Here is an 11920-nt window from a genome sequence, read left to right on the forward strand (position 1 = left end):
ATTTACTTAACCAGGAAACATCCGAGTCGGGTTCATCAGTCATCTTGTTTTATTGTTGAATGACATGTTCCCCTTACAGTTTCTGGACAGATATTGTGCATTATATAAACTACCAACACAGACATCCTCTCAGTGGCTTCCAGACAAAAGGCCAGATTGTGGTCATTATTATGCAGGTCGTCTTAAAACCTGAAGAGGTGGCCGACTGAAACAGACACATTTACACACAGAGAGAGGTGACTCGCAGACACCAGTGGAACGTTTAGATTGGAGGGCTCAGTGTCACAGCCGCGAGCTGGGAGCATTTGAGGGATCTAAGTGCTGCTGTGGCTCAGAGGGAGATGAGAGTCACTGGGACAGGAAGGCCATTGCGGTGTCTCTCTCCTCCACCAGTTCGGCTGCTGTGGCGTCCATCTTGGCCCGAGAGAAGTCGTTGATGGCAAGTCCATCGACCACTTTCCAGGTCTTGTTCTGCAGATGAGAGGAATTATTAAGTCTATGTAACTCGCTAAGAGACGTTTTACAATGTTATCAGCTTACTCTGTTTAAAGCGGTGAGCTTTGTCTCTTGTCCATGTACTGCCATGTCAGATTTTTACTTAATTAATTTTCACAATAGAACTACTGTATATGATTCACATTAAATGTGCCCTACCAGTCAAAAGTTTGGACTGGTAGGGTAGGTTAAGTAATATCACCAAAGTTCCCCTTTAAGAAAATAGGAACCTCATACTAGGCTCGGTTATTGTATACATTTTTGGTTATTTCCTATTACTGCCATTATTATTGCTCCCCCCCCCCCCCCGGTCTTCTTTCTGCAGTGTCGAGGGACCGAAACCTAAGCATGTTACTCTTGTATATGGGTTGTAATCAAATCTTGACTATAAAGTGATTCTGAACTCTTCTTTCAGTCAGAATTGAGCAAAGTATTTGTAAACAAAATGCTATGAACAAGACAAACACATTTGCTGTGAATGGCTTGGCATCTTAACATCTTATCAGAAAACTCACATTGATCTGGATAGGGAATGAGTAGATGAGGTCCTCTGGGATTCCATACTTGTTTCCACCAGCGTACACACCCATGGAGATGAACTCACCCTGTTGAGAGACAATGTACAGTCACTATGCAACAAGGTGTCCTACATATCACATCAATACCTAAAGCTCCCCAAGAATAGGTTGGCATTTCTCTTGGGTGCCTCCAGTGTGTGAATGGGATTTATTTGTGCAGAAATTCTGTAATATGTCCTATTTCTGTGACATTTCATACAGTATTTTTGTATTTTGTTTCAGTGCTGGGAAGACACCAAATTTCTCTTCTGGGCCGCTTGCTGAAAAGGTTTGGGAAAACCCTGATCTATATCCATGGCTGTCTAACATTGAAAACATGCTGCCTAAGGTTAGTAAGGCATCAAGGTCAGTCCCGTTCAGAATACTATGAAGAGTGCCTTCATTTGGCCCTATATGGAGCAAATATGTTGTAATTGAATCACTTGAAAGTTATAGTAAATTACTTTAATACTTTTTCGGTATAGCAAAGGAGAGCATATTAAAACAACAAAAGTAACTGAGATGAGAAGTCCATCTTTATCACATCCATTTCCAGGCACCTCCATGCAAAAACATTGCCTTTGATGGCTAATCAGATAACAGTTTGCAAAACAGCAACTGTCAGATTTAGAAAGCCAAAGTCACGTCCTACACTCTCTCCGTGTGCGTAGACTGACCTCTTTGGTCCCAAACCAGATATCTCTCATGTGGTCGCAGATGGCCTTGGCGGCAGACATGGCGCTGGACAGCTTCCTGGCCTTGATGACAGCTGCACCACGTAGCTGAACCGTCTGGACAGGAGGTACAGAGAGGACAAAAGGGAACATTAAAAAACAGAACAATGGGTTGCTTTGTAGTTCTACACTACCCAGCAGATCTCAATATTGAAATACATATGCATTTTTAAATAAGCCCAAAGAAATATTCTATCCCTCTGCATTTAAAGAGCCCTCCCCCATCTGAATTTTCATATTCCTTTTGCCAACAATGTTTCTCTTGCCAGACTCCCCTTGCAAATGAGGATTTATTCTTAAAGGGGGCGGGACACCGGCCGAAATTTAACATTATGATACAGTAGGTCACGTGGTCTTTCTTCAAACGGTCTGAAAAGGAGGCGGGGCCGTATCAGTTAGTAGTGAATGTATACTTCGTCCGTCGCGCGGTGCCGCGCAATGTATACTTTGTCCGTCGTGCGGTGCCGCGCACAACGTTGATGCCTTGTTGTTAGCGTTTAGCCCAGCTAGCGCTGCACCGCACGGCTATTTGCGACTGCGAGAGCTATTGTGTGTGTACACACACACACACATGCACACACACACAGGCTACCACAGACTTCAGTCCTCCGGAGCTTCAGTGAAGCACTGGAGGCTGGAGCACTTTTTAGCAGAGATGGCTGCTAAAAAGTGGTCCGGAGCGGACACCGGTGAAGCACTGGAGCACTTTTTAGCAGAGATGGCTGCTAAAAAGTGGTCTGTGCTGCGGAGGATCGAGGAGAACGTTGGACACTGGTTCTAATCTCTGACACCTTTTTGTTAGAAGACTTGTACCCTGTACGTGGTTAGGGGCGATTCTATAGCAGATTATATAACGTTTTTACCCCTAGAACTGCTTGTTTTAAAATTCGTTTTATGAATTGTCGCATTTTCTCCTCGCACAGTTCTGTTGGGGTTGTTTCACTAGATAATACTCAGCGCTCAACTCCGCCCCCTCCCGTCATATTACCCAATCAAATTAATTTAATTCAGTTACTGTACAGAAAGTACTACTTTCAGTACAGTAACTACAATAAATTAATTTGATTGGGTAATTTAACATGGGGGTACATGACATCATTAAAAAAATTGGCTAATTTGATAGCCATAATTAGCTGTTTTGGCCGTGTCACGCCCACTTTAAGTAATAAAGAAAATAATAAAGAAATATTTTATAAAAATTGGGCACCAATATACCCAATAAATGAATCCAAGACCCCAGCAACTCAGTGTAGGGACTACTGGACGGTAGTTTAGATCCAAAGGCACTCCTCTGAGTTGTATGAACATAAAGAATTCTTGTAATAAGTGTAAAATGAAAACGGATTCCACTGACTGAGATGAAGTCTCCTTTGAGCCAGGCGTCGTCCTGGACAGCGTCGAAGGCAGCCTTTTCGCAGCCCTGCACATTGACCTTGGCATGGTGGACGTCGGGGTACTGGGTGGAGGAGTGGTTGCCCCAGATGATGACGTTCTTCACATGGTTGGCAGCCACACCACAACGCATTGCCACCTATAGATAAAAAAAAAAGTCAGGGATTGCACTGGAGTTACGCTACAGTTAATGCTCGTAAATCAGCCATGTGTTTGCACTCGTTATGCGTGCGCACAGTGAAATTCTGGATTTTACTGTGTGTGTTGGTACTGTCACCTGGGATGAAGCCCGGTTGTGGTCCAGGCGAGTAAGGCAGGAGAAGTTCTCCTTGGGGATGGAGGGAGCAGACTTGGAGGCAATCAGACAGTTGGTGTTGGCCGGGTTTCCCACAACCAAGACCTGGTAAGCATATGGAGAAAGGTAGGTAAGGACAAGCTTTGCTACACATTTTCTGGGCTGAACCCGAAAGAACATCTCTATTTTAACTGTAGTTTTCCAGGTTTGTAATAAACCTACAGTGTCTGTTGAATCGAAAACCAAAGAGCATCTGTCCAACCATTCAAACGAACAAGCACATAATCCGTGATAAGCTGCAACCGGCTCTCTGTTTGTGACAGACCCACTAACCAAGTAGCTTATACTGTGTGGTTGCAGCTATAACTGGATAAGAAAATGTCATGCTCTACATTTAGCACATACCTTGCAACATTGAAAGCCATCTTACTTTGCTTGTATACCCTACTATTGTTGAGGGACACGACACCACAGCAAATACTGCACAATCATTAATACCAAATGAAAACGACATACTTAACTGTCATTATATTGATGTATTACCTGTTTATTGTATGTCGCCTTGGATTAAAATCATCTGCTAAACTGTCTAAACTGTTGCCTTCCAGTTTGTCATTATTTCAGATGTATGCTACCTCCTCAGGCTCATGTGAGATTTTATAAACTGGGTTAGGGTTAGTCCCAAGAACAGTAGATTTTGCTCAGTAATGCACATCCCTAGTAACAATTACATAACAGATTTAAAGGAGAACTTAGGGAAACAGGGCAGCAAATATTGCTGCTAGACCATTAATGACCTCCACACAAAAGGACATACTGTAGGATAGGGGCCCTCATGACGCTGCAGACTTCTTTGTTGTGTACTCATTGCACGCAGAATTACGCACGCAAAAAAAACTTTGATCCTTTAGCTTACTGCATACAACATTACGCACAGGGAAACTTTGATCCCTTAGTTTTGGAATCCTGCCATTCCTCTGAGGCTTTTAGCTGTGGAAATAAGTGGAGCTGTTCCAACACTACTGAGGTGCTTGGCTGTGGGTGGAACGTAACTAAATGATACCTTTCAACACGAACCGAGTTAAATAGGGTTTCCCTTCAAATGAAAGAGTTTTGTCTCTGGAGACGGAATAAGTTGTGAAAGCGGTTTCATTTCCTACATCTTCAGGCTTGCTTAGGTCAGGTCTAATTTAGACAAAAATAACTTGTGTCATAACTTTGTGTTTGTTAAATAATCTAATTGGCTGTTTGTTTCCTGTGTTTAATTAATCGTAGTTTACTTTTTATTCACTGAATAATCTCTGTTGGCACTTTGAGATTTATTATTAATATTATACTCTCCCACCTCAGGTGCACAACCTGGGTGTTCCACAAGGAGGCTTTCCCTTTGACGTTCTCTCCTACCTCTATAATCATTATATAATCTCCCTCTCCATTGTACTCAAGTCACCTTGACAGTCTTCTTGGCGTATTTTTCCAGGGCTGATCCCTGGGTTTTGAAGATAGCCACGTTGGCCTTCAGCAGGTCCTTCCTCTCCATTCCCTCCTTCCTGGGCATGGAGCCCACCAAGATGGCGGCATCCAGGTCCTTGAAGCCCACCTCTACATCAGAGGTGGGGATCACCTCTGTAGGGCATTAGGGAGGGAATCATTAACTTGGATTACTTGACAGGAATAGTTTGATTTCCATTAACTGTGTATCTGATGTCAATTATCTACCAGCAATCTCTTATCAAGTTAGAATTATATTGCTTTATTGCTACTTTAAAATACATTAAAAACGACCTGATAGTAGCATGTGTGATAAAGAGATCAATTAAGATCCTGATATTCGTTGAAAGAATTTCAGAGTAAGAACATATACTGCAGATTTAATACCAGAATACCAACAGAACAATATTGCACATTTTTGGGGCGCTACCCACACGTTTAGCTGTGTTGATCATTCCATGAATGCCAGATCCTTACAAGCTGTACCTCGTTGTAAAGGTGACCAATCAACGATAGAAATGACATAAAACACAATACCAATGGTATTATTGAAGGGGAGAAATACTCGACCGCAGTTAACTTTCCAAACTTTTCGTGGGGAGTTTCTATACATTCTGTGAAATCCCTCCCAGGGGACTGCTTGTGCTGATAAGTAAAGCTGGGTCTCCAGTCATTTGTGATGAACACCGGCATTATCTGATTGGACTCTAGCCTGGGTTCACTGCTGCAGGAGACGCCCCAAATACCCACTCCCCTATTGTTGTCCCACCACTAACACCATTGGCTGAAGTTCCCCCATGAGGCCTTAAGAACTGACCAATAGCAGGCCTTGCAGCTGACACTCCTTCCTACTTTTGCAGCAAGAGGCTGCATCTGCTAGAAAAGAGAACCTACATATTTGCACTAATGTTTGTGCGTGCGCATGCAGACACACAGCTCAGTTCTATGTACCCTCATGCACTTTATAATTTCCGCATCCACCCTCCACTGTGTGTGTGTCTGTGTGTGTGTGTGTGTGTGTGTGTGTGTGTGTGTGTGTGTGTGCGTGTGTCTTTATCAATACACAGAGCTTAAGTCTACACGGTGTCCCTCCAAAGCATCCAAAACTTTTGCCAGATGGGGAGGGCAGAGGATGGGGAGGGGGATGGTGCATTGCAGATAACCATGGCAGAGTACATACCAGAGCCATGCAGAATATGATGGTAGCAACATGTTTAGGGCTGCAACTATTGGTACTTTTCTTGGTGATTACTTGTCCGATTAATCAAGAAGAATGTGTTTTTTATTTATAAATGCATTTAAACAGTTATGTCGACGAATCGATTAACCACTTAACGAACACTTGACAACAGTGCAGTTCAGCAATAGTGAAAATAGCTGTTTACAATCTCACAACCTGTCGCCACGTTGTGAGATTGAAATATTTTGTACGTTATTTTGATACTTTCCATCTATAATGTCCAAAATAGCAATTGGTTATTAATCTATTATTTTGCATAATTAAATAGAGTAGTTTGTGCCTCTACATATGTTCACCATGTGTTATCAGCCCATGACTAAGCAGAATATTAAGTGTGCATAGCTTGCCTCTCAGGAGTGGGAGGGCGCAGTCCTGCAGTTCCATAACAACCCCATCCAGAACCGGCACCATGGGCGGGATATCCAGCAGGACCAAGATGATAGGCTGTGGAAAAGACAGAGGCAAACATCATTTCAGAACCACTTTTTAAGTCACATGAAGGTAATTATATCACAATGCCGGTGTAGTGTCATTTCGAAGCAGCATCATAATACACTTTCAATGCACACACACACACGGCACCATGCCCAACATTCAATGCAAGTGAACAGTGAATAGGGAACAGTGAATTGAAGAATTTGATTGATTGAAGAATTTATTAGAAGTTTGCAATAGAAAAAAGTACAGTTTCATGACAGTACAAATCACTGGTACAAGGTCAACTAAAAGGAGATCCTAGAAAGCCGAGGCTTATTTCCACAGGAACCACACTTTAAGTATCTCATATAACATTGAAAGACAGACGGATAGAACATAGTACTTTATCTAGGATAATATCAGTTTCAAAAGCATAACATCAAATACAAAAGGCAGAATACAGAGAAAAAGGGGGGGGGGAGCATGGGGGCTTAGTCTATTTACAAGTCACGGGTAGCTGCTGTCTGAAGGTGACTTTTCATACCAATTTTGAAGGAGGCTAGGGATTTGCTCTCCTTTAGGGCTTGTGGAAGGGCGTTCCACATGTTGATGGTATAGCAGGAGAACGAGTTAGCGCCTTGTTTAGTGTTAAATCTACGCTGATGATGATTAGTGGAGCTGCCTCTGGTGTTATGATCGTGAACATCCTTGACCTTTAAGAAGTAGTTTGTCAGGTACATGGGAATCTTGGAGGTGTAGTGTATCTTGTACACCAGGCCCATTGCAAGATGCTGTACTCTGTCAGCTACTTTGAGCCACCCCACGCTTTCGTGGTGATGCTCGGTAAGGTGGGTCAGAGGAGGGAGACCAAGCACAACCCTAATTAGTTTGTTTTGGGCTGTTTGGAGCTTTAGCTTTAAGGCAGCTGGGGCGTCGCGATACCAGACAAGGACTCCGTAATCAATGAGGGGCCCAATAAGAGCACCTCCTAGTGTCTTTCGGGATTTAATATTGATCAGTGGGGCAACTCTTTGCAAGAAGCGAATTCGTTGATTGACTTTATTGATTACCTTGGTGGTCATTTTTTCACTGGATAGGTTAGCCTCCAGGATGCAACCCAGGTAGCAGATGTGGTTTTTTCTTTCTATCACAGTGTCACCTACTTTAATTGTGAAGTTCTCAACTAGGCTAAGTTTCTGACTAGATCCAAAGAGGATACATTCAGTTTTGCCTAGGTGAATTGAGAGTCTGTTGTCATTGAGCCAGGTGCAGATCTTGTTAAGTTCACAGTTAAGGGCCTTTTCAACCTGCAAAATGTCTCTGCCTGAGACTAGGAGAGCCGAGTCATCCGCGAACAGAAACAGATTGCAGTCACAAGCAGATGACATGTCGTTTACGTATATTAAGAACAACAGTGGTCCTAGTATACTCCCTTGAGGTACTCCACAGTTTACTGGGAGGGGGGGGGACAGGGTTCCGTTGACTTCCACCATCTGTTCCCTCCCCACCAAGTAAGAGTGCATCCATCTCACTGCTGTGCTATCAAGACCAATAGCTTTGAGTTTTTCGATCAGAATAGAATGATCGACGGTGTCAAATGCCTTCTGGAGGTCCAGCATGACCATGCCACAATATTTGCCATCGTGAATTTCACGTTTGATGTAATCATTCAAATAGATGAGGCATGTATCTGTGGAATGGGACTCTCTGAAGCCAGACTGGAACTCGTAGATCAGTTTATTCTCTTCAAGATATCTAGCCACCTGTTCATAGACGATTTTTTCCATTACCTTAGAGATGGAACTAAGGATTGAGATTGGCCTGTAGTTGCCAGGGTCAAGTTTACTGCCTTTTTTGTGCAGGGGGGTTACCTTGGCTAATTTGAAGTCCTGGGGGACATAACCCTGCTTGATAGATAGATTAATAATATGGGTAATGATTGGGGCAATGGTGGCAGCTGAGTCTATGAGAAATTTGGGGGCAATTTTATCATGGCCAGCGGCCTTGAATTGAGGTAGGGTGCGCAGTTTTTTAAACACTTCATCAGTTGACACCGTGGCAAGTTTAAAGTTGTCTTTGCATACCCCAAGGTTCCTGTAGAATTTCGAGATGTGCCTAACACCAAACAGCCCAGATGGAGCGGGCAGTTTATTGACCAGATTTTTGGCCATGGAGGTGAAGTAGATGTTGAGATTTTTGGCTACATCAAGACTATCCGTGAGGAGGGTTATGGGAGTTTGGATGGATATGTTGCTGGCTATGGATCTGAGTTTAGCACCACAGCCTAGCTGGGTTTTAAATAGCTTCCATAGGTCTCGTGGTTTGTGGATGTTTTCCTCAACTTTCTCATCCAAGTAGTTTTTTTTGGCAGAAAGGATTAAGGAGGTTGTCCGATTTCTCAGTTTATTAGCCTCTAAACTGACTATTTCTAATTTGGCTTTAAGGTGTTTATTGGGGCCTTTTTTGAGTTTGTGATTATATTTGCGTTTCTCAGAGTATTTTTTGTCTCTGAGTTTCATTGATTCACAGATTTCCGAATTCCACCATGGCTGTGAGCGGGCTTTAACCCTGACCCTACGCAAAGGAGCCACTTCGTCTAGGGTAGTGTTGAAAATGGATTTAAAGCCTAGCCAGGCTTCATCGACCTGAGTGCTAGCTAGTACTGGGGACCAGTCAGATTTCTCCAGTTTGTGGTTAAAGGCTTCGCTAGAGTAGGTTTTGAGGTTTCTAGCTTCAACTGTTTTGTGGCCGTCAGCTTTGGACTTATGTATTTTGCGGGTGCAGTAAATGATATCATCTCTTTGAATCCCCTCAAACTGTATATATGTTCCACATTTTTAACTGTTTTTATTATGTTTTGAAACTTGCTTTGGCAATGTAAACGTATGTTTTAACATGCCAATAAAGCTCAGTTGAATTGAAATGGCTATATAGCTGTCCCCATGTAAAAATTAAACACATAATTCACACAATGTTATGTAACACAGTGGACTACCCAGATGTTTAATCTATGGACCAAAGCTGGTTTAAGAAGTAATGAGAATGCTGCTGCTTGTCATGCATCCTCTCTGGTTGGATATTTGTATAAATATACTTTTTAAATTCTTACCTGATCGTGTCCGAACACATCTCCCTTGGCGATGCTGTACAGAAGGGAGTAGGCGATCTGTCCGGCGGCACCGGTCACCAGCACACGGATAGGTTCGGCCTAGAAACGAAACATTACAGACGCTTTTCCATCAGCCAGAAAACAATGCCATCGTTGCCATGTTGACCTACATAACATTAGAATGGAGGAAACAAAGCCTAACTGCATCCGACCACACGTGTCCACTCATCCTTAATTGATCGATAAATTCAATTATAGGCATAGCGTTTGTATTGTGTGTAGCAGGCCTGTAGCACGCATGTGTTAACTATTAGTATAAAAATGCTATAATGAATTAAATACTCCATGGCCTCAAATTAGGCCGCGGAAGTCAAATTGCATTGGCGCTTGCTTGTACAACGTGTCCCGTTTGTTTTATTCATCACCTTCATTCATCACCATCTTCTTTTAACTGCGCAACAAATGCAGTTTGATGATAATAATGTCATGTCCCCTCTGGCAAATGACGCATCGTGCACTAGAGGTGGGCTGTAAAGTCACAGCTTCCAAAAAATGCCTCCAACAAACTTTAAATCATTAAAATTGTGATGAACAAACAGTGATGCGGATCCGCCGTCGCCCTCCCCGGCGTTCAATGTCAACTACAAACTGTCCGCTTTCTTTCTCTACAACATGCATTCAGGCTAAATTCCTGCTCTGATGCCATAGGCATCATCTTCAACACACACGTTCTTCAATGTCAGCCATTAAACAAATTAGCATCCATCTTACCATTTTGTTAGCGGATGGTGATGTACTGTCTGTTATTATGACTGCAAGGACTGCTCTCCCTCAACGGACTAGACAGATACAGGGTCACCTCTGTGAACGTATTGTCATACGGTGCGTGACCGGCCTCCAGGCTGATGCTGGGATTTGTAGTCTGTCTTTTTCAAGGATACAGGCCGTTTTAACGGTCCGACCACCGCAAAAGAACTCAGTCCCCCATGGTAGACTGCTTCCTTGGTCCTATCGCGCCACGCCCACCTCGCCATATATGGCAGACAAGCGAAAGCTCCGATTTCAAAGACTTGAGAAATGTAACCTAACCTTTCCTGGCACCTAGTGGTTGACATTGGAACTGCACAGCCTGTCTTGGAAGTTGCAGCAGGCCATGAACATGATTGTGTAGAAATACTCGTTTCAAGTAAAAGTTCTGTATTCAAAATTGACATGAGTAAAAGTACAAAAGTATTGGCATCAAAATACACTTAAAGTAGACCTACTCATGCAGAATGTCCCATTTCACAAGATCAATATGTATAATAAAAGATCTTGTGAAAATAGCAGATCTAAAATAGCAGCTCACAACGTGTTTCAAAGTGACACATTGTGAGCTTGTAGATAATATATAATAATATATATGAATCATATTATTATTCATCTATTATTCAATATATTTTCAAATGGCCTATTAAAGTACAAATAATTGAGTGGGGTAAAAGTACAGCATTTGCCTCTGAAATGTACTAGAGTAGAAGTAAAAGTATAGAAATTTGGAAATACTCAAGTAGGCTAAAGTAAAAAATACCTCAAAATGTAGTTACACCACTGGCCCTGGCATGGCGAGACTTTCGGTTGACTAAGATATAAGTCCCTAGAGTGAATAGGATTCCATAATTCAATTTAATACGGTAGTCCACTGTCTTTCAACGTCTAGTCCAGGGTTAGGACCATTAAAGGAGTAGTTAACCCAAAAAAAAACATGGAGATCTTTTTGTTTATGTCACATTCCTAAGCCAATCATTTGATGGAGTCCCCAGTAGGAGCAAGTCTTCTACTGGGGACTCTGCTAGTCATGAAATGATTGCCTTAGGAATGTGACAAAAACAAAAAGAGGGCACAAATGGATTTGAACTGCTACACATCTACACTGTAAAATTCCCAGTGAGTGCACAAATGGAACCAAATGGCAGAGTAAGGTTCCATTTGTACACGCTCAGAGTTACAGACCCGTAAAGATCCATTTGCACCCACGCTATGTTCAACTGTTATCTAATAGGACAATGCTCTCAATATACAGAGCAATCTTCGTTCCTATATTCTCAACTATGGTCATGAAGTGTAGTTCGGGGCTGAAAGAATAAGATCACGGATACAAGCGGACAAAATGAGTTTTCTCAGACTGGTGGCAGGTCTCTCCCTTTGAGA

At 42.5% G+C, this 11920-nt stretch overlaps 1 protein-coding gene across 1 annotated transcript; it reads right to left on the reverse strand.

Moving 5' to 3' along the window:
* Nucleotides 1–31: 31 nt before the first annotated feature.
* LOC308281299 (malate dehydrogenase, cytoplasmic-like) lies at nucleotides 32–10589 on the reverse strand. Its single transcript, XM_080721444.1, has 9 exons — nucleotides 10502–10589; nucleotides 9731–9829; nucleotides 6552–6648; nucleotides 4924–5099; nucleotides 3456–3578; nucleotides 3141–3317; nucleotides 1730–1843; nucleotides 1011–1100; nucleotides 32–471 (listed from the first exon to the last, which is right to left on the reverse strand). The coding sequence occupies exons 1-9, from the start codon at nucleotides 10502–10504 to the stop codon at nucleotides 349–351; spliced, it is 1002 nt and encodes a 333-aa protein (XP_080577570.1). The 5' UTR covers nucleotides 10505–10589; the 3' UTR covers nucleotides 32–348.
* Nucleotides 10590–11920: the final 1331 nt, after the last annotated feature.

Source organism: Nannobrachium achirus (assembly GCF_963921795.1).
Source record: "Nannobrachium achirus genome assembly, chromosome: 3".
In the NCBI taxonomy this organism is placed as follows: Eukaryota; Metazoa; Chordata; class Actinopteri; order Myctophiformes; family Myctophidae; genus Nannobrachium; species Nannobrachium achirus.

Bases quoted from the DNA above. Each gene is read 5' to 3' on its own strand.
- LOC308281299 (XM_080721444.1), bottom strand. The intron at 3,579-4,923 runs GTGACTTGAGTA...TATGCTTACCAG, and splicing joins ACGCCAAGAAGACTGTCAAG to GTCTTGGTTGTGGGAAACCC. The intron at 3,318-3,455 runs GTGACAGTACCA...TTTTATCTATAG, and splicing joins ACAACCGGGCTTCATCCCAG to GTGGCAATGCGTTGTGGTGT.